Raw genomic sequence first — 23,591 nt, forward strand, 5'->3', positions numbered from 1 at the left:
TCACACATTCATGTGCCAACCCTAATACAGAAAGTAAAGCATACTTCCAGTGAATGTTGAAAAGTACAATGAGTGTTGATAGTAGCTATTATCATTGCCTTAAGTGACAATGGCTGTCAGCACTTCCTGAGGTGGATACCTGGCAATGTTTGTTAACTGTCACCTGGTATAAAAGCATCAACAAAATGCCAGAACGCCAGATTGGCTTTTGAAGCAAGGCCAAGGATTAGCTCGCACTATGGGTACATGCATTAATAAGCCAATTAAAGTATCAAAATATAATAGCATCAGCTTCTCGAATTATCAGACTGTTCGTCCAATACACAGTATGAGATGAACAAACGTTTCCTCCAATTAAATGCTGAAAACTGGAGTCACCGATTCTGATTTCAAATCCAAATTCTGATTCCTAGTGACTAACTCCATTCCTTCCCCAATATCAGAGACTAAACCAAACTATTTGCAGCTTTGGAGTCATGCATGACCCCAAGATGAGCTTTCGACTATATTCATGCCATGTCTCCTATTTCCACCGTTAATAATTGCCCATGCATCAGCTTGTCTGTTGCTGAAATCTCATTGTACCTTTGTTATCTCTAGATAACAATTCTAATTGGCTATTCCAATGCACACCTGGCTTGTATCGCGCACACTGTGATCTCCACAAATTTGAGGTCATCCAACAATACTGCTACCTTTATTCTAACATGTACCGTGTCCTAGTCACCTATTACTTATACTCCCCCTCAAACGGATGTTAGAATTCTCACAACTCCGGGGGGAAAAGTCCAATTTTCAATTGAAAGCTACATTTTGATATGGTTACCTTTTCTATTATTGTAATATGAATGAAGCATGTAGATGCTTTGAAGATTGCACAAGTATTTCAAAATGTTCAATCACTTGTCCCCTTTATCACTAACCTCCTCTGCAAACGTCTGACATCTCCACATTCAAATAGCCTCAAACATCCTAACTGTAATTGCTCTAATCTGGTGGCCATTCAGGTTTTTTTTAAATTTCAAAAATATACTTTATTCATAAAATTATTTGGATCTCTATACAATGCCATTCTTGTGCACACATTACATTGCTTTACGTATAGACATCGACATTTATTTTTCCTATATACAAGTTTGTACATTTACTATCCAACTCTTCTACTGAGGCGGGAGGGGAGCCCAAACGACTGGGTGGGACCCCTGTTCTTAGGCAGGCAGATGCTACACAGTGGTCTTTCCCCACAGCACCTTGGCGGCAACTGCCCCAAGCTTCAGCGCATCACTCAACATGTAATCATGAACCTTGGAATGTGCCGGTCTGCAACACTCAGTCGGGGTCAACTCCTCCAGCTGGAAGATCAACAGGTTTCGGATCACCCAAAGAGCATCCTTCACCAAGTTGATGATCTTCCAGGCACAGTTAATGTTCGTCTTGGTGTGCATCCCGGGGAACAGACCATACAGCATGGAGTCCTGCGTCACGGCGTTGCTCAGGACGAACCTCAACACACACCACTGCATTCCTCTCCAGACTTCCTCTGCATAGGCACATTCCAGAAGGAAGTGCGTGACAGTCTCATCCCCTACGCAGTCACTTCGAGGGCAGCGTGCAGTGAGGCGAGAGTCCGGTCATGCATAAAGGATCTCACAGGCAGAGCCCTTCTCACCACCAGCCAAGCCACGTCTTGGTGCTTGTTGGAAAGTTCTGGCGATGAGGCATTCCGCCAAAAGACTCTGACAGTCTGCTCAGGGAACCGTTCCATAGGATTCGCCCTCTCCTTTTCCCGAAGGGTCTCAAGGACACTACGTGCTGGCCACTTCCTGATGGACTTGTGGTCAAAAGGTGTTTTTCTTCATAAATTTCTCCATGAAGGACAGATGGTACGGAACGGTCCAACTACTCAGAGCGTTCCGCGGCAGCAAGGCCAGGCCCATCCTTTGCAACACCTGGGACAGGTAGAACCTCAGTACATGGTGACACTTGATATTTGCGTAACGGGGATCCACGAACAGCTTGATGCAGCCACACACAAAGGTGGCCATCAGGGCGAGGGTGGAATTAGGCATGTTTCTTCCCCCACTGCCCAGGTCTTTCTACATTGTGTCCCTTCAGACCCGGTCCATCTTTGATCTCTGCATGAAGTGGAAGATGGCCCAGGTGACTGCAGCGGCACAGGTTCTGGGGATAGGCCAGACCTGTGCCACATTTAACACTGACAGTGCCTCACACCTGGCTCTATGCAGCACACAAACAAGGCAGGAGAGAGAGGGCAGCCCTGCCTGACTCCAGATCTTACAGGGAAGCTATCTGATTCCCACCCATTGATTGAGAGGGCACTGACAATGTTGATGTGGAGCAGTCTGATCCAATTACAGATTCCCTCCCCAAAGCCCATTTTGGAGAGAACATCCCTCATATATGTATGCAATATCCTGTCAAAGGCTTTCTCCTGGTCCAGGCTGATGAGGCAGGTGTCCATTTGCCGAATCCATCAGGAAGGATGCGAGCCCGAGAGGGGTGACTCTTCCTGGCAGTGGGGGCCTGCAGATTAAGGCCTCCCTATACATGGATGACATCGCCGTTTTCTGCTCGGATCTGCTGTCTGTGCACAGACTCGTGTGCATCTGTGACCAGTTCGAGCTGGCCATGGGCCCACAAGCTCGACCATCTCCTGTAACTGCTGAGGTGTGGTATTCCACACTCCTGCAGAAACAGGACATCGGCTTTGACGTTGGCGAGGAAGGCCAGCGTTGAAACATTAATTCTTGCAATTCTTATCCCCATTTTTAATAGGTTGCGAGGCTACCCGTGTTAATTTGCCGCTGGTCCTGCCCCTCTGCGGTAGCTGTCTGCATCCCAGTGGTGAACACGAACTGCTGGACCCTCATGGGGCTCAGGTAGCTGTCCAGCTCCTCACTGGGCCCATTTGCCCGCTCCGGTGTCATCGGGCCGGGACCAGGGTCTGCACAGTCCTGTTCTATATCTAACAGTGGGGCTGTCCAGAGGGTTGCTGCTCCCAGTAACTGGAGCTGTGGGGCGGTGGCGGTCTCCTGGCTTTCACCTAGTGGGGGGAGAGGGGGGTGCGGTCTTTTCCTATTGCCTCAGGAGGTTTATCCTTTCTTGTTTGGCAGGTACTGCCCTCCTTTCTCCCCGCAGATCTCTGTCTCTTTTTTTGGTGACGACCCTTCTTGCTCCCGTCCCCAACCTGTCTGTGTCTTCCCCGTGCAGCTGCCGTTTCCCCCTTTTCTGGGAGGTTTTGGCAGCCTGGCGGGTTTTCTTCCTCCTGTTTTGTATAGGAATCCATTGATCTGCCTCCTTCGTTCCCTCCTCCCCTGTCCTGTCAGAGCTTCGATCGGCAGCTGCCGTCTGCTCCATTCCGGCCTGTCCTTCCTTTTGCATGCCCCCAAACACCGTTCCCTTGCTGGTTTGTGGTGCCTTGCTGTTCTTTTGCGGTCCACCCCCATCCATCTGCACGTAGGTGGTGGCCCCTCATCTTGGGCAGGCCTTGTACACATGGCCCACCTCTCCGCAGATTGCGGTTTTTGGCCTCCTTGCATTCTTTGGTCAGGTGACCCTCCTGCTTACAGTTCCGACAGATTGTGACCTTACAATCCACCGCCATGTGGCCTGACCTCCCACAGGTTCGGCACACTTTCGGCTGCCCTGCGTATGTCAGGTACCCTCTGCTCCCTCTGATAGCAAAGCTGGAGGATGTTCCCACTGGCATCACCCCTCAGGGTTACTTTGAGCTGTTGTTTGCTGGTCCAGATCCCAAAACGGTCAACCGTGTCGGTGCTTTCTCCCTCATCCTGCACGTATCTTCTCAGGAACGTCAGGACATCTGTTGCTGGAACATAGGGGTTGTACATATGGATCATTACAACCCGACTCCTCTGTGCAGGAAGCACACACAAAGGGACCGCTGACAGGATGGAGAACAGAGGCTCCCCTTCCTTTTCTTTGAAGGCCTTCAGGAGCTGCTCGCATTGCTTCACGCTCCTGAAGATGACGTCAAAGTAGCCTGCCCTAATCTGGTGGCCATTCATTCAGTTGAATATGTCCCGAGCTCTAGGATTCCCTCCATGCACCGCTCCACCTGATTTCTCTTCCTAAGGCACATATGTCATCCAATCTTTTGGTCATCTGACCTGCAAACCCATAATGTGGCTCAATGTCATACTTGCTTTCTAATGATCCTGTGAAACACAATGGAATGTTTTCCTACATTAAAAGTACAAGCATAAGCTGTTGTTGGAAACAAGCTTCTGTTTAACATACAAATACCTACATAAACCACATGCATTTGACTTGGATGCACAAATGGCTGCTCAGGGTTCTTTCCGAGTCTCTATCCACTGCCCTCCTAAACAATTAAAGATTTCAGTTGGGTCTGACTATATACTCATTGACAGGTCAAAGTATTACGGTGTGTATGTAGGAAACAACAGAAGATCGTAAACTCTCCCCAAAGTTCCTGGACTGAGCACAGGACTGCATGAAGAAACGTGATGCAGAATTCTTGCGAAAACGAGGCTCTGCTGCAACATGGCAAATGCTCGTTCCCCACCCTACATAAGCACACATTCTACCCAACAACTGGCAAAAGTGTATCCCATCATCATCAAAAAAGGCAGTTCAAAAAATATTCCAGCTATGAAAACCAATTTGGATGATCCACTTTAAAAGAAAAACAAAGATCTGCATTTAAAACGGCACTTTTAGTAAACAGCGACCGTTTTAGTGTTAGGAGACAGAGAGGTCTGCAGATGCTGGAGATCAGAGTTGAGTGTGTGTTGCTGGAAAAGCACAGGTCAGGCAGCATCCGAGCAGCAGGAAATTCGACATTTCGGGCCAGAGCCCTTCATCAGGAATGAACAAAAAGTGTTTCATCACTTATGCTGCTGGAAACTCAGCAACCAATATGCTGTCTGTTGGAGCTTGTTGTGCACAACGTGATAACCAACAGATTATCTGTTTTTAAAGATATCGACAGAGGGATAAATATTGGGCAAGACACTAGGGATAACTCTTCTGCTCTTGTCTGAAATAGCACATGATCTTTCACATCTCTGCAAGCTGGCAGATTGGTTCTTGGCTTAATATCTTGTCAGCATCTGCGACAGCACAATACATTCTCAAAACTGCACAGAGAGTCAGTTCATTTTCTTTAAACCCATGTTCTGCAGTGGAACTTGAACTTGGAACCTGATGACTGAGACCAGAGTGGTGTCAACCCAAGACATAAATGGCACATCCACCACTGACCATCCCATATTACATTTCAAGGGAGTTTGACAGACAATACAATCAGAATTCACTAGTTACCATGGATTTGTTTTTTAAAAAACAGTCAAATGACATTTGTGTTAATGATTGCAATAGCCACCTCCCTTAGATATCCCATTCATGACAGCACCATTTACATTCATAGCTTATTGACTTCAAAAGATGCTGTCAACAGCAAACTCGAAATATAAATGGAACATGTGATGAACAGAGTGACTGCGTTTAAATGGTTATCAATCATTTGAAACAAATTCCCTTCCATTCCTGAAGTAAGGTAGGTACTTTCCACAGTTTCTCCCTTAAACAGCACACAAGAATGAACAGTCAGCTGCGTAGGGAAATCCTAAAAAAAAGTCATCCAAACTTGTATGATTTAAACCATCATGGGTCACAAAGAACTCAAAAGCACAGCCCTCTTATTGAGGGGTAGATGTTAAGAAAAAAACATTTGAAGAGGCTTTTATTAAGGAAAGAAAGGATTCTGCGAGGAAATTCTGCAAGAGTAGGATAAAGCTGAGTGAGCAGAGCAAATAGTAGAGCAAAAAGGTTGAGGAGATACACAAAAGATTCTGTTAATACAGCAACGTCTACTTAGAGGGAACATGACTCAGAAGGAGATTGCAGAGATAAGGCACAGCCATAGAGAGAACTAAATATTAAACGCACTTGGGGAGAATAAATTGCCAATATTAGCAAGGTCAGCAGTGATGGGTAATCAGGACCTTTCGCAGTACAGGATATCTATGAAGGGACAAATTGAAAATTATTGTATGATCAAAAAAAACAATTCACTGAACAGACAGCTCAATAGATTTTCTTCTCAGTTTTGGGAGATTCAATAGAGCGCTGTAACAATCAAAGACAATAATGGAGAAACCGCAGACTCAAAATTAAACATCATAAAATCAAACAGAATCAGCATGGCTTCGTGAAGGGAATATCATGCCTGATAAATCTATTAAATTTCTTTGAAAGGTAACAAGCAGGAGAGATGGAGAGTAACCAATATTAAGATACCCAGAATGCAATTGAGAAAGGTACCACATGCTACAATAATAAGATAGGAGTAAATGGTATTAGGGGAGAATATTAGCACGGTTTAAGGATTAGCTGACTAATAGAAGACACAGTTGCCACAGAGATCAGTGCTGGGACCACAATTACTTATAATATACTCACAATTTGGATCAGGGAATTGACTGTTCTATAAACAGCTTACAAAGGACAAACATAGGTGGGAAGGTGAGTGGTGAGGATGACAGAGCCTGCAGAGAGATATGGACAGACTAAGCAAGTGGACAAACCTTGGCAGATGGAATATAACGTGAGAAAGTGTCATGGGAGCGGAGTATTATTTAAATGGGGAAAGACTGCAGAAAGCTGCATCACAAAGGAGTTTGGGATTCATCATGCACAAATCGTAAAAAGCATCCACATTCAGCAGGGAATTGGGAAGGCAAATGGAATATTGGCTATTATTTCAAAAGGAATGGAGTTTAAAAAACAGAAGACTCTTGCTAAAACTGTACAAGGCCTAGTTAGATCACACCCAGAATACAACGAATAGCTTTGCCCTCCTTTTCTAAGGATATATTGGCACTGGAGGCAGTCCAGAGCAAGTACACTAGATTTCCTGTTGGGCAGAGGGATTTTCTTGCAGAGGTTGAGCAGGTTGGGCCTATACTCATTCGACTTTAGAAGAATGACAGGTGACCTTACTAAAACACACAAGATTCTTCCAAGGGTTAGCAGGATAGATGCAGAAAGGTAGACTCTCCCATAAGGGAAAGCTTTGACCCAAAGGCATAATTCCAGATTATGGGGATTATCTATATAAAACAGAGATGAGGAGGAATTTCTTCTCTCAGAGTAGTGAATCTGTGAAATTATTTACCACAGCAGGCTGTAGAGGGTAGGTCATTGAGTATATTCAAGGCTGAGACTATACAGATTTTTCGTCAGCATGGGAATCAAGGGTTATGGGAAAACACAGAACCCTCAGATCATTCACTCAATAGGGTGAATGGCTCACCAGCCCAATCAGCTCTGCTCCTAGAGCTAAGGCTTTAAGAGAACTATTACTGTCAGCCTAGCAATCTCTACAGTGCACATCAAGCTAATTTCCTAAGATTGTCAAGTTTGCTCACTTTCACTTCCCCCACCAACTCCATCCCACTGTCAGTTCAATGCATTTGTGCTTTTGGCAAAGCACTAAAAACCAGAAAGTTAGTAGGATGAAAGTTCCTTGTTTTTCAAAGTACAAATGGCAAAAGGGAGCTTACCAGTGTGAAACAGAACTACAGCTTCAGAGAAGACGGTACAGGGTAAACATGAACAACTGAAAGCAAGGGAGAGGGACAGAGATATTTTTGAGAATGTGATCATGATTTTTTTGGGATAGGATGTTGACTTAAAATCAAATCTGAAATAACAGAAGGATTGCTTTGACAAATATTTGGTCAAAAGGATTCTCAAACTTCTGATTCTGAAGATGGACCATTGGTCCTGAAACATGAATTCTGCTTTCCCTCCTCAAATGTTGTCAGACCTGAGTTTCTCCAGCAATTTCTAGTTTTGACCTGCCAACTTTGACTCATCACAATACAGCAAAGTTGCTGCAATTGATTTTTTTTAAACAAAGTAACAGTTTTTATTCAGTAAAACAGAAGTATGAACATCTGTATCAAGAAGGGGGAAAAGAAAATTGTTGCTGGGGTATGGGGGGGTGGTGGAAAGAAGGAAGGAACATCAAAACTAGAAAGATTTTTCAGATAATTAATTTCAATCAGAAAAGGTGTTATGCCACAGATCTGAATTTATTCGTCATTTCCTGACTGTGCTATTAGTCTGAAGCAGAGGCTCACCTGTCAAGAATACAACATACACTACTTGATTTTGTTTGTTACTGATAGAAATGTGTGCTAAAGACTATGCAGAACAATTCTTGCATGCCTTAACATAAAATTCTTATACGTAACGTGTTCAGAATTAAAAAAAAGCAAATATAATGGTTTGCTGCACAACTCATCACTGGCACCTCAAAAATATTTGAATCGCTTATTCAGATACATCCTAAAAAATCATTCTGTAGTTTACCAAGAACTATTATACCAGCATTCAAGCAGAATTTTGCAAACATTTCTAAGACTGGCAGTTGAAAGCCGTTAATTTAGATACCTCTGCATTACAGCCCTATCCATTGAATTACTCAGCAAGTAATGTTTTTTTACAAGAGAAATTAGCAACTGCAATCTCTCAAATTTCTAATTGCACAGATTACAGTTCATATATTAACTACAAAGGAAAACAATTCTATTCTTGATCCAGAAACTCTATACTATAGAAAACAGTGTGGTCTTGTACCTGGAGATCCAAATTCCATTTCAACTAGTTATGTATTCATTTGTAATTGACTATTGCCGACAGATAATTCTGTTGGAGGAGAGAAAAAGCAAGCCAGAATTGTTTTTGTCAATGACATTGGCTGTCAATCCCCTTTACAGAACTGCCATATGTTCATTTATGTTAATTATTTACTTCAATAATCATACTTACAATTTTATAGTGCCATTCACAATCTGTGAAAGGCTCTTTGAAACACAGGACCAATGCTACAGCTTGAAACCAGCCAACAATTGCTAATGAGCTCTTTCTCCATGGGGATCACAACAGAACAGCCCAAATTTCATCCACACCAAACAATTATACACATGAAACACTTCTGGCTTAGAGGCCAACCATCAGAAGCAGGGATCTGTTGATTTTCTTCCTGATTTAAAAATCAGTAACGATCACCATCCTCACCCCTCAAGTGAGATGCCAATAGTTTAACTCAACAATAGATCAGAGATATTCCAGCTCTGCTGGTCAGACACTAAAACACAAAGCCAAACCTAATTTTCTAATTAAATTGCCTCATTGCCTTGTCAACTGTGACTCAACTGGTAGCATTCTTGCTCCTGAATCAGAAGGCTGTTAGTTCAACAGGACTTATGCTTGGAAAAATAACAAGGCTGAAAGATTACTGAGAGTGTGCTACACTGTTGGAGGTGCCATTTCCCAGATGAAACATTACACTGAAGTCCTGTCTGCCCTCAAGTGCAAAACAAATCCCAATCGAAGGAGGACTAAATACTCCCTAACGTACAACCAATATTTATCTCTCAACCAACATCAAAACAAGATTCCATTAGTCAGTGCATTACTGTTTGGGAGAACTTGGTCACTAGGATGCATCTCAAAACTATTTCACTGGTCACACTGATCACAGATATCCAATGGCTGTTAAAGGCGCTATGTAAAAACAATTTTTTCCCCCACTAAAGCATAAGGTTGATTTAGTTTCAATGTACAAATCGGGAGAATAGTGGTCTGTTAACTCAAGCCAGAACATGTCCTTTAATAATTAATTGATTGTTAACCAACTCAGCAGGTTCCTGATGAAGGGCTTTTGCATGAAACGTTGATTTTCCTGTTCCTTGGATGCTGCCTGACCTGCTGTGCTTTTCTAGAACCACTCTAACCTTAACTCAGTAGGTAAGTCAATAGAAGACAAAGTAAGAAGACAATTGGGTCGAGCATTACAAGTTTCACATATCATAATAGTTTATAGAACAACTGGTCATTAGAATGTTTCCCCTGCTTCAACACATCAACATGTTCACACCAGCTATCCTGAAGCCAATATTAAGCTACAAACTTGTCACTGAAGTAATAAAACATTTTCAATCCATTTATAACGATTGTACAATAGAACACTTACAACTGTAATGAGTACCACCACCTGGATCACCAAGTTAAATAAAAAAAACGTATAAACCATGCTAAATAATTTCACTTTTGAGTTTGACTACTCATTCAATGAGAAAACGTTGATGAGACCAGAAAACAAATCAACCCAAGCAAACTGACACTGGTGGTGTAAGGGAAATGAGTTTCTGCACAGATCCAGTCACTAATTCATGCACACTTCAGCAATCTGATCATTTCAACTGCATCTGTTAATTCAATTCTTTCACACTGACAATTCCAGTGTCATTGCTCATTGTTCAAACCAAAAAATGTTCGAACATTAGCTGAAGGAAATGGTGAAGATATTATCTCAGTAATTTATACTTACTTTTGTGGTCTATGCTTTATTTAACAAAAGGAGTTTTCACTGATCCTTGCTCAGGCATTTTGATTTTATAGCTTCATAGTTCAGTATTTATCGTCTCAAAGTGCTTGGTTTATATAAGACTATTTCACAATTCAATATGAATGTGATGTTTCTGAATATACAAGCATAACCTGACTGCTGTTCATAACAGAATCTTAAGAACCTCAACTGTGCATGCAATCTGTTTTGTAATGAAACAGATTGTTTTCCCCCTTCCAAATGGTTACTAAAGGGATTAATTCATCAGTTTCCTTTTGAATAATTCTCACCTTCCAATTTTTTCTCTGAAATGGTAAGTTTTCCTCTTTTGACCACGAATTTCGCAACAGCAGAATCAAGATCACATCACAACCAGTGAAGCAGGAGCCGTAACTGAGGATTCATTAGATAATGGCAGTTTGTTCGGTGTCTTCCTCTCCCCCCACAGCAAGACCACAGGGTAGCATCATATTGTTTCTTTTTCCCCCTGTACATTTGCTTCTTCTGGCTCTAAATCCATGAATCATTCTACATCTCTCAAAGAGGCCACAGATTTTGCCTGACAAGTTACTTTTGTTTTAAAAAGTATATACACTTCCAATACAAGAATTGTAAGGTGAGTGACCACTAATGGGAAGTTACTATTTCATGGACACTAAAATTTAGTTGAATATGTTTAATCTAAATATTCTCCTTCTCAAAAGGTGATCGGGAGGCAAGGAGGAATGTAGAGTTGAGGGTAAAATCAGATCAGCCATAACCTTCTTGATTCTGCTCAGCCATTCAATGGGCTAAGTAGCTGCCTCTTGTTCCTTGTTCATACTTTTCAATGTTCCAAAAAGTTAAAAAAAAAATCAGGATAGGTAAGGAGACACAATAATCAAACAGAAGCAGCAATGATCAAAATGGGAGGATAAATTGTAATCAATTATACCATCTAGGTCTCTACATATCAACACATTATCTTTAAACAAGCTTTCTAATTTTTCTTCATTCAGGTCCCATATGTTCCAAAGGAACTTAAGAACCGAGCAACATTATATCGGTTTATTTTTCATTGTTGTATTATTTCCTTACCGCCTCAAACCACAACTAATTCATGAAAGCAAGTCACACTAAAAGGTAATTATGAGACAATAAGAGTTTTTCCATTCCCCACAACATAAACAGTAAAATGTTCACTCGTTACCTTTTTAAAACGGATACAGTTAAGGACCATGATCTCTTGGTAGATTCAAGTATTGTTTTGCAAGCATTCATTACGTTGTAATTATTTCCGTGAAACATGTTTCATATTGTGTATATTATTTTAATTACTGAAACAATTTTGCTTTAAATTCCTTTGACAACATTCAAATTGTAAACATCCTAAATCCAAACCACACGAGACTAATTAGCACGAGTGCAGTCTCCAGCTGCACTGGAAACAAACCACAGAGGAATACACAGCACCTTTAAACCCATCCTTTCCATTTCTTCAGCTAATTAAGTTTACCCATTTACCAAATTAACCTGTTATCAACAGAATATGCTGTAAAGAATTGTGAAGGAAATGTGTGATTCACTCACTGGCATTACCAACTTAATTGAGCATAAAATCAAATGAAAGATGCACAGATTTAATAATGCAGAATAAAATATTTACAAATCTATTGGTATCCAAAAATTAACTTAATGTTTCATAATAAATTTTGCATATGTATAAAGAAATGTCCTTTTCCAAAACAGCTAAGCAGTGTTGCAAAACATGTCATTTATAGATCTTACATCCAACTGCAGGTTTATCATACCAGTGTCCTACTTAATATCATTCCGCAGATATGTAATGAGTTAAGATGCAGGATCACAAGGTTACGTTCATTTTATTTTAATTCGTACAATATCAAGTTTGTTTTAACCATTATTTCATCTCCTGTGAACTTTCCATCATGGGGGTTCCATATCAAACTCATGACCTACATCGGATTACAGAATCTATGTTCGTGTTTGTACTCCACACAAGCTCTCTCCTGCTTTACATCTTCTTACCATAGTCTTTGATTAATTTCTCCCATGGGTTCAGCATTCTAGCCACTCCCTTGATGAAGATGTTTTTCCTCAATTCTTTAATGGTGTTTCTTGTGACCATTTTATATCTACTGTAACTAATTTTGGACTCACCAACAACTGAAAATATATGTTTATGTCTACTTTAATGTAATCCTTCATAATGTTTAAAGGCCTCTAACAGGTCACCTCTCAAATTTCTATTTTCTGGTGTAGAGTTCCAGCCTATTCTATCTTTGCTGCTAATGAACCTCTCTCAGTGCAGGGATCACCCTTGTAAAATTTCAACAGGATTAACCAGTATATGTCTAGATCATTTTTACATTCTGAAGACCAGAATAGGAATACCTTTGAATTCTATTTCTCCAAAACAAAAGATCCTGAGTGTTTTTTTTAATGGCTTTGCTGCTTTATGTGACTTGTACTCCTTGATTCCTTTGCACTTCAACCCCATTTGGTCTCATTTTTCATGGCAGTGGCAAAATACATTTTGCACTGCTGTATTCAATCCTGGAGATATTTTAGAACAGTGCAGAGGAACAGGCCCTTAACATGAGAACAAATCTTCATCCCTCATGTAGCATTAGTTCTTCATTGCTTGCACTACAGGCTTTTTCTTACTGTTTTGTGACAAAAGCGAATGCAAACGTGACCAGATAAATTGTTCACAACAGGAAATTGTACAGTGCGCTACAACACCGCAAATGTCACCTCACTCTCTGAAGCTGGCTCCACACCCAAAAGGCGTTTTTTTTTGTGTGTGTGTTTGAACTCAAAATCTGTTTAATTAAAACCTCTCAATCTGTTCCTGTTGGAAAACCCAAGGGATCTTTGAGTTAGTGTTTAGGTTAAACCCCGGAAGACTGTAACCTCCCAAAATCATGTCCAGGCTGCCACAAACCACTGAGCAGCCTCCATTTGAAAATGTTGCCTTAGCCGGAGACTCCTTGTGCGTTTATTCTTCCTTCATTTCTGAATGGCTGATGCCACCTAAGTTTATATAGCAGGCGCTATGCAATTGCAAGCGGCTGAGATGAAGTGCTTGACTGTCCCGTGCGCCTGCAACTTTATGGTTATATAATCTTTCAACAAGTACTCCTCTCTGAACAACGGTATCACTTTTCAATGCGTTTTTGTCCCTGTGTAATTAGGGAAACGTATAGCATTAATTTTGCTGGGTGTACAATTAAGCAGGCGAAAGCAACTGGCAATGCAGGCAGCCTGCAGTTGTGAATAAGCTGGAGAGATGCTTATTAATCACGGTCAGCCGCTAACCATCATTCCCAGTGGATGTCTGTCCCCTCCTCTCCTGCTCCAAATAATGCGCTCTCTCCAATTGATCCTTAACACAGGAGAACGGTACAGGCAGAGGCTGCTGTTGGACTGTGTAAAAATGTGGGGCCCTGCCTTCCCTCGATTCTTCTCCACAGCCCTTCCTTCCCCTTTTTGTCTGAACTCTACGTCAACAGGCACGAACTCATCGTCGAAGTTCGCAGGGGGGGGGGGGGAAGATTGCAGAGAGATTCTCATCTAAACCCTGACGACATCATCTCTGCATCTCCAGAGTTCACTCACTATTGAAAAATCCAGCTTCCAATACTGGAAAGTATTAGAACGACCCTGGATTTACTTCAAAGGCAGATTTCTTGAAAAAAAACACAACAAGTGCTGTAACTGAATAAACCCATAATATAAATGCAAGAAGCAATGACTCCAATTTCATGGGGGGTAGGTCAACACGAAATCAAAAATATAAATTGACCCTAAGTAGTAAGAACTCTTGGCAGCACTAACGATGAGGTGTTTGAGTACAATTTAAAAGGTGTGTATATAAATATAACAATGGGCAAATGCATTCATTAGAATTAAGGTACTCAACTTCATCTACATTGTCGCAAACCAAGCCCTTACGGAATAAGGCAGTTTGTGTCATTTTTTTTCAGAAAAAATATATCTTTCATAATATTCAAGGGCCTGCTGTTGAAAAATACCTTGCTTCATACAACTTCCGTTATTTTTGTCTGCCTTTCCTCCTACCCCCTCCGAACAGTATTCGAGTGTTTTGTTCAGGGACGAGATTAAACACACAATAAACCGTGGTCAGTTTTGTCATTTTGACTGTGGAAAAGTTACATTGTGTTCACACACTGATCTTTCACTCGCACTCCCTTCTCTCTAGTTGAAATGTAGCGACAATCTAACCCAGCCCCAGAACTACCCATCTCGACAAATAGGTAGAAACATATCAGCTGCGAGATTCGACTTACCCAAAAGTAGCAACTTCACTTCTCGAGCCGCTTTCTCTCCGTCCTCGCGGAGATTCTTATCAATCATTTTCGATCGCTCGGCAGCCGCCTTGTCCTCAGCGCTGATGGTACAACCCATTGTCAGTTTCAAGTCGATTCAATTCTCTTTTTGTTGTGTGTGGATCTTTGACAAAGAAGTCCTCCCTCTTCTTACAAATTTCAGCTTCCAAGTCCTCCAGCGAAATGTCCAGACGACGTCTCCAAAAGAAACTTTATGTAGATTATGTATGAAAAAAATAGACGTCCCTCTTTTCTTTTGGCTGGGTTGGCTTAAATGCAAAGAAAAAGAACTGTGAAGGGGATTTAGGTTCTGGTCTGAATGGCTGATGATGGATTTTTTTAAAAAGCACTGAGCCCCTGTGTCTACGGGGAAGAGCTCGGTGCCTGTAGCACTCTGCTACTCCACCACACCCCAGTCCAGCTCGCAACACACAGGCACCCGGATGGCACTGGGACAAGGCGTGGGCTTGCCGTGCGGCAGACTGGGAACTGTAGTTTCTTACTGCCGCGCCCACCAGCTTGACACCTGGGCTCAGGAACTACAATTCCCGGCATACCTCTCGCCCCAAGGCAACATGATTGACAGTAACGTTTTGCTGCAAATGAGCTGGTCAATGTCGCTGAAAATCTGGTATTTCTATTATAGCTGTCCAAAGGAGAAAAAAAAATCAGCATCCGTTAATTGTTTCACTGCGTGCTAAAGAGTGCAACAATAAATACATCATTTCGTTTAAAATTCCGTGCACGCTGCACAGCCCTTGTTTCACTTTTCCTGTCTTTCAGTGTTTAGTATTCATTACCTTTTCCTTTCAGTGCCACTGTTGTATTTGTTCTGCAGCTAGTCGAGTGACTTGTTGCTACAACAACAGGGTTCTGACAGCCGGAAGGCGACGAAATCCCCAAGAATGAACCAATCCCGAGTTCACCGGCTGTGTTAAACTCAGCAAAGATAAAGCAGGAATCACACAGATTCACTGACTTGTTCACACATGGAAACAGTACATAACCATCACAATACAGGCACCAGCATGTCTATTCAGAAAAAAATACACGCAATCATCGCCCGTTCAAAATGCAAACAACTACTGGTAACTTTCTCTTGGATTATATAAAACCAGATAAAAACGTTTGAAACCCCAGCTGCCAATCGGACGTCGGGAACAACTGTTACATTTATGTTTATGTATCAATAAAGATGACGGTCTCTCCTGTCGAGAAAGAACAAGCTGAGTCAAAATGAATTCTGCTGCATTTGCTTAAGAAAGACTTGCATTTACAAAATGACGTTCACAGAATTGTTACAGCGCAGAATGAGACCATTCAGTCCATCGTGCCTGCACTGGATCTATGACCTAGTGCGAATTTGTGTCCTTTTCCCCTTATTCCTGCGGACCATTTCTTTCCAAATAATCATCTAATGCCTTCCTGAATTCCTCAAGTAAACCTACCTCTACCACATTTCCTGGTAGCGCAGTCTATAGCCTAACTACTTGCTATATGAAAACGTTTCTTTCTCACATTGTCCTTGTATCTTTTGCACTTTTTTTCTTTTACAAGTGGAAACAGCTTCTTACCTGTTCTATCAGCCAGCTTAAGATTTTTAAAACCTCTATCAAATCTCTTCTCAATGTTGTCCCCATGGAGAACATAGAACATTACAGCGCAGTGCAGGCCCTTTAGCCCTGATGTTGCGCTGACCTGTGGAACCAATCTGAAGCCTCTCTAACGTACACTATTCCATTCTCGTCCATATGCCTATCGAATGACCATTTAAACGCCCTTAAGGTTGACGAGTCTACTATTGTTTCAGGCAGTGCATTCCATGCCTCTACTACTCTGAGTAAAGAAACTACCTCTGACATCTGTCCTATATCTATCACCGAAATTGCCAACTTCTTCATTCTAACTCATAACTTAAGTTTCTCATTCCTGAAACCATTCTTGTAGATTTCTTCTGCATTCTTGAATGAATCTAAGATGTCATTCTTTCAAATACATTTATATATTTTCTACAATATGACATCCATAAATGTACATAATGCTCTAACAACTTATATAATTTCAACATCACCTCCTTGCTCTTGTACTCTATGCCTCTATTAAAAAAAGCTGAGAACACTGTATGATTTACTAATTACTCTTTCCATCAGTCTCTCACACAGACCCAGAATAACCCAAAGTTCTTCATAATCAACAAAATGATTTTTAAACATGTAGTCAACTTCATAGGCAAATACAGCAACTTACTTCCAAAAAGCAAAGTCTTGTAACAATGAATTCATCTATCTTCATGTTGAGGGGACTTTGATTGATGAATGTTATCTTAAACAGAGGAAGAACTCGCTGTTTTTTACACAGAAAGTAGTTCTTATGTAGAATCAACTGGCAGAGAAAGTGGTGGATGGATTAGTTAATGAATAGGAAAGGTTTGGAGGGATATGGGCCAAGCACAGGCAGGTGGGGCGAGTTTAGTTGGGATTATGGTCAGCATGGACTGGTTGGACTGAATGGTCTGTTTCTGCGCTGTATGACTCTATGGCTGTGACTATGACTTTCCACCTGCACTGCAAGTTTTGACCTTTATTTTCATTTTGTTGATTGTGGACATTCCCCTCACTAAACCCAAACATTTTAATCTCATGGATTCTTCAAAATGAATTCTGCCTAATTGTAGTTGGAAAATCGCCATCAACAGCTTCTCTTCCATTTCCACATGATTATCTCAAAGACCTAAACACAGTTCCTTTATGCTGTCCCTTGTCTACATTATCTGAAAAGAAAATGACAGTTTCCATTAGTTTGCTTACAACAACCAATTTTACCTCTCAATGCCTCCATTGTTTAAATTATCAGATGGCTTGTGTGACATCCCGTACTGGATGAGCTGAAAATTCATCCAAGTAAATATTGAAAGAGTAAAGCCAAACATCTTTGGTTCCTATCACAGGTTCTGCTTCCTCGTCACCAACTTCAACCCTCTCCATGGCATCTTATTGAGACCTAACCAAGCCTTTTGTCATATTTGAGCCCACGATGAAATTTCAATAACAAATCCACTTGTCAGGACCACATCCAACTCTAAAACACTTCTCACCTTTGTCCTCTGTCTGAACTCTGAAATCAACATCCATGCCTTTGCTATCTCCAGCTTGACTTATTTCAACCCATTATAAAGAATGTAATAAGTTATCTGATAGGGCATAGTCAGCATGGATTTGCAAATGCAAAATTGTTTTTGGTTGACCTGTTGAAGATTTTTGAGCATGTTACAAATGAAAGGGGAGTTGATGAATGTGTCTATTTTTAGAATATTTTTGATGAGGTCACCCATAAAGGTTGATTAGCAAAATTATAGCACATGGGATGGAAACAATGCATTTGCATGGATGTAGGATTGGCTAACAGACAGAAAAGAGCTGAAAATGTGTTGCTGGAAAAGCGCAGCAGGTCAGGCAGCACCCAAGGAGCAGGAGAATCGACGTTTTGGGCATGAGCCTTTCTTCAGGAATGAGGAAAGTGTGTCCAGCAGGCTAAGATAAAAGGTAGGGAGGAGGGACTTGGGGGAGGGGCATTGGAAATGCGATAGTTGGAAGGAGGTCAAGGTGAGGGTGATAGGCCAGAGTGGGGATGGGGACGGAGAGGTCAGGAAGAAGATTGCAGGTTAGGAAGGCGGTGCTGAGTTCGAGGGATTTGACTGAGACAAGGTGGGGGGAGGGGAAATGACGAAACTGGAGAAACCTGAGTTCATCCCTTGTGGTTGGACGGTTCCTAGGCAGAAGATGAGGCGCTCTTCTTCCAACCGTCGTGTTGCTATGGTCTGGCGATGGAGGAGTCCAAGGACCTGCATGTCCTTGGTGGTGTGGGAGGGGGAGTTGAAGTGTTGAACCACAGGGTGGTTGGGTTGGTTGGTCCGGGTGTCCCAGAGGTGTTCTCTGAAATGTTCCGCAAGTAGGCGGCCTGTCTCCCCAATATAGAGGAGTCCACATCGGATGCAGCGGATGCAATAAATGATGTGTGTGGAGGTGCAGGTGAATTTGTGGCGGATATGGAAGGATCCCTTAGGGCCTTGGAGGGAAGTAAGGGGAGAGGTGTGGGCGCAAGTTTTGCATTTCTTGCGGTTGCAGGGGAAGGTGCCGGGAGTGGAGGTTGGGTTGGTGGGGGGTGTGGACCTGACGAGGGAGTCACAGAGGGAGTGGTCTTTCTGGAAAGCTGATAGTGGAGGGGAGGGAAATATATCCCTGGTGGTGGGGTCCGTTTGGAGGTGGCGGAAATGACGAAGGATGATACGATGTATATGGAGGTTGGTGGGGTGGTAGGTGAGGACCAATGGAGTTCTGTCCTGGTGGCGATTGGAGGGGCGGGGCTCAAGGGCGGAGGAGCGGGAAGTGGAGGAGATGCGGTGGAGGGCATCGTCGATTACATCTGGGGGGAAATTGCGGTCTTTGAAGAAGGAGGCCATCTGGGTTGTACGGTATTAGAACTGGTCCTCCTGGGAGCAGATGCGGGGGAGACGAAGGAATTGGGAATATGGGATGGCATTTTTACAGGGGAGGTGTAGTCTAGGTAGCTGTGGGAGTCGGTCGGTTTATAGTCAATGTCTGTGTTGATTCGGTCGCCCGAGATAGAAATGGAAAGGTCGAGGAAGGGGAGGGAGGAGTCTGAGACAGTCCAGGTGAATTTGAGGTTGGGGTAGAAGGTGTTGGTAAAGTGGATGAACTGTTCAACCTCCTCGTGGGAGCACGAGGCAGCGCTAATACAGTCATCGATGTAGTGGAGGAAAAGGTGGGGGTTGGTGCCAGTGTAGCTGCGGAAGATGGACTGTTCCACATATGGACTGTTCCTCCCTACCTTCGTAGGATATTTTAACTTTCCAAACATAGACTGGGGCTGCCAAAGTGTTAAGGGTTTAAATGGAGACGAGTTTGTAAAGAGTGTACAAGAAAATTTTCTGATTCAGTATGTGGATGTACCCACGAGGGAAGGTGCAAAACCTTTGTCAGTGGGGGAGCACTTTGGGGCCAGCGACCATAATTCCATTCGTTTCAAAATAGTGATGGAAAGGATAGACCAGACCTAACAGTTGAAGTTCTAAATTGCAGGAAGTCTAATTTTGGTGGTATTAGGCAAGAATTTTCAAAAGCTGATTGGGTGCAGATGTTCGCAGGTAAAGGGACATCTGGAAAATGCAAAGCCTTCATAAATGAGATAACAAGAGTCCAGAGACAGTAATTTCCTGTCAGGGTGAAAGGAAAGGTTGGTAGGTATAGGGAATGCTGGATGACTAAAGAAATTGAGGGTTTGGTTAAGAAAAAGAAGGAAGCATATGTGATGTATAGACAGGAGAAACCGAGTGAATCCTTAGAAGAGTATAAAGGCAGTAGAAGTATACATAAGGGGGAAATCAGGAGGGCAAAAAGAGGACTTGAGATAGCTTTGGCAAATAGAGTTAAGGAGAATCCAAAGGGTTTTTACAAATACATTAAGGACAAAAGGGTAACTAGGGAGTGAATAGGACCCCTCAAAGATCAGCAAGGCAGCCTTTGTGTGGAGCTGCAGGAGATGGGGGAGATACTAAATGAGTATTTTGCATCAGTGTTTACTGCGGAGAAGGACATGGAAGATATAGAATGTGAGGAAATACATAGTGACATCTTGAAAAATGTCCATGTTACAGAGGAGGAAGTGCTGAATGTCTTGAAATGCTTTAAAGTGGATAAATCCCCAGGACCTGATCAGGTGTACCCTAGAATTCTGTGGAAAGCAAGAGAAGTGATTGCTGGGCCCCTTGCTGAGATATTTGTATCATCCTTAGTCACAGGTGAGGTGCCAGAAGACTGGAGATTGGCAAATGTGGTGCTACTATTTAAGAAAGGTAGTAAGGAGAAGGCAGCGAACTATAGACCAGTGAGCTTAACACCAGTGGTGGGCAAGTTGTTGGAGGGAATCCTGAAGGACAGGATTTACACGTATTTGGAAAGGCAGGGGCTTATTAGGGATAGTCAACATGGCTTTGTGCGTGGGAAATCATGTCTCACAAACTTGATTAAGGTTTTTGAAAAAGTATCAAAGAGGATTGATGAGGGCAGAGTGGTGGACATGATATATATGGATATCAGTAAAGCATTCGACAATGACCCATGGGAGATTGGTTAGTAAGATTAGATCTCATGGAATCCAGGGAGAACTAGCCATTTGGATACAGAACTGGCTTAAAGGTAGAAGACAGAGGGTGGTAGTGGAGGGTTGTTTTTCAAACTGGAGGTCTGTGACCAGTGAAATGCCACAAGGATTGGTGCTGGGTCCTCTACTTTTTGTCATTTACATAAATGATTTGGATGCGAGCATAAGAGGTACAGTTAGTAAGTTTGCAGATGACACCAAAATTGGAGGTGTAGTGGACAGCGAGGAGGGTTACCTCAGATTACAACAGGATCTTGACCAGATGGGCCAATGGACTGAGGAATGGCAGATGGAGTTTAATTCAGATAAATGCGAGGTGCTGCATTTTGGGAAAGCAAATCTTAGCAGGACTTATATACTTAATGGTAAGGTCCTGGGGAGTGTTGCTGAACAAAGGGATCTTGGAGTGTAGTTTCATAGCTCCTTGAAAGTGGAGTTGCAGATAGATAGGATAGTGAAGAAGGCGTTTAGTATGCTTTCCTTATTGGTCAGAGGATTGAGTATAGGAGTTGGGAGATCATGTTGCGGCTATACAGGACATTGGTTAGGCCACTTTTGGAATACTGCATGCAGTTCTGGTCTCCTTCCTATCAGAAGGGTGTTGTGAAACTTGAAAGGGTGCAGAGAAGATTTACAAGGATGTTGCCAGCGTTGGAGTATTTGAGCTCTGAGGAAAGACTGAATAGGCTGGGGCTATTTTCCCTGAAGCGTCGGAGGCTGAGAGGTGACCTTAAAGAGGGTTATCAAATCATGAGGGGCATGGATAGAGTAAACAAACAAGGTCTTTTCCCTGGGGTGGGGGAGTCCAGAAGTAGAAGACATAGGTTTAGAGTGAGAGAAGAAAGATATTAAAAGGACCTAAGGGGCAACATTTTCATGCAGAGGGTGGTGCGGGTATTGAATGAGCTGCCAAAGGAATTGGTGGAGGCTGACACAATTGCATTATTTAACAGGCATCTGGATGGGTACATAAAGAGGAAGAGTTTAGAGAGATCTGGGCCAAATGCTGGCAAATGGGATTAGATTAGGCTGAGATACCTGGTTGGCATTGGACGAGTTGGACCGAAGGCTCTGTTTCTATGCTGTACATCTCTATGACTCTATGACTCTATCTCCAGCAACCGTGGTTCTGTGTTTATTCTAGCAGAGAGTTACTGGGTAGAACTCATGAACAGAATAGCTGGCTGTTTTTTCCCCTCATTTCCTCAGCAATAATGAAGTCAGTTCTAACACATTGACAACAAAACGTTTTTTTAGAAATTATCCTGACTCAACATTGTACCTTCGCCATTACTATAGGGAGAGTGCCAAGAATTCTGCTTTTTAAAGTGCAGTGGTACCTGGTACCTGATGGAGGTCATTTACCTGGATTTATAATAGAAAACAGGATGCAACATTGCAATTAGTGAGATAACTATGTAACAATTTAAATTAATGTCATGCTTTGTGTTATGCCTGAGTGGAATTTAGTTAGCGTATAATGGTTAAGATAATATTAAGAGCTGCATTAGTTTTTACATATAAGGATAAGAGAATTGAAATCTAGATCCTTATCATATTAGTTGAGAACATTAATTTTTAAACCTTGGAATGTTTGGGTAAAATGTTAAAGCATTTTTCCCACTATGATAGAAAGATTTCTATACACTATTTATCCTATTAGGTATCAGTTCAGTCAATTCACCCTTTGGGAATCTTAGTTAAAGAATATCTTAGGTTTCCAAGATAAAAGGTATCCAACTCAGGATGTACATTGATTTTCTTTTGATTCTTTCAGACACAGCAGATTATTAAAGTGAATCTGTGCTCCCTATGACCCAACCAGTTTAAGATTAAAAACTACAAAATGAATTATTGACCAGAAGCATAAATAAAGTTTGTATTTTTGCTATTTTACCTGGAACAATAGCAGTAAGAAACTGATAGAACTTACTTTGAGAACTGCATTATATTCATTCCTTTATTTTATGTAGAATAAAGTATTTTGTTTATACACTCATGCTTAACGTTAGTACGGTGCATCTGTAAGGATAGGAACTTACACAGCTATACAACAGAAATTATATTTTCAAATTTAAAGTCATAGTTATTTTATGTGATATCAAGCAGCAAGTTGTACTCCACACAATAGGATACATAAAGTCCAATTAAAGGTGTGCTTGGAAATGTTTACCAGAAAGATCAAATATACCCCAAAATATGTAGCAATTACGTTTCTCCAATAAATTGTTCCGAATGCAGTACTCTGTAAATCAAAAGGTCACTGCAGCCGTAGCTTCTGTTGCTGGAAAGGTTTTACCACGAAGGCCAACACCTTGAATTTCAAGCCAAGTTTTCATACTGGAGTGATCCAGCCTCTTCCTATTGAGATAAATCCTCAATGATGTGACAATATTATTTAAATCTGCTGCAATACAATATGATACTTGAAAGGAATTATGGACTCTGTTGAGCCATAAGGGTATTATATGGATCCAACTATTCAACACACATTTGGTGAATGAGTCTGTTGATATAACAGATAAATAAGAGCAAGTCTACAATGATAATCTTATTCAACACTTTCAATTGAAACATTCTGTCTGTAGTACAAATACACTGATTTAAGAGAAAAACCTGGTATTTTAATTTTC

General features: G+C 41.8%; 1 protein-coding gene across 1 annotated transcript in view; it reads right to left on the reverse strand.

The window, feature by feature from the left end:
- Positions 1-15,289, reverse strand: part of LOC140483631 (guanine nucleotide-binding protein G(i) subunit alpha-2) — a 241,975-nt gene extending 226,686 nt beyond the window's left edge. Inside the window, exon 1 of the mRNA XM_072581933.1 lies at positions 14,740-15,289. Coding sequence (XP_072438034.1) covers positions 14,740-14,857 — 118 coding nt within the window. The 5' untranslated portion in view covers positions 14,858-15,289. The remainder of the gene's footprint in view (positions 1-14,739) is intronic.
- Positions 15,290-23,591: the final 8,302 nt, after the last annotated feature.

Source organism: Chiloscyllium punctatum, chromosome 12, assembly GCF_047496795.1.
Source record: "Chiloscyllium punctatum isolate Juve2018m chromosome 12, sChiPun1.3, whole genome shotgun sequence".
Taxonomy (NCBI): Eukaryota; Metazoa; Chordata; class Chondrichthyes; order Orectolobiformes; family Hemiscylliidae; genus Chiloscyllium; species Chiloscyllium punctatum.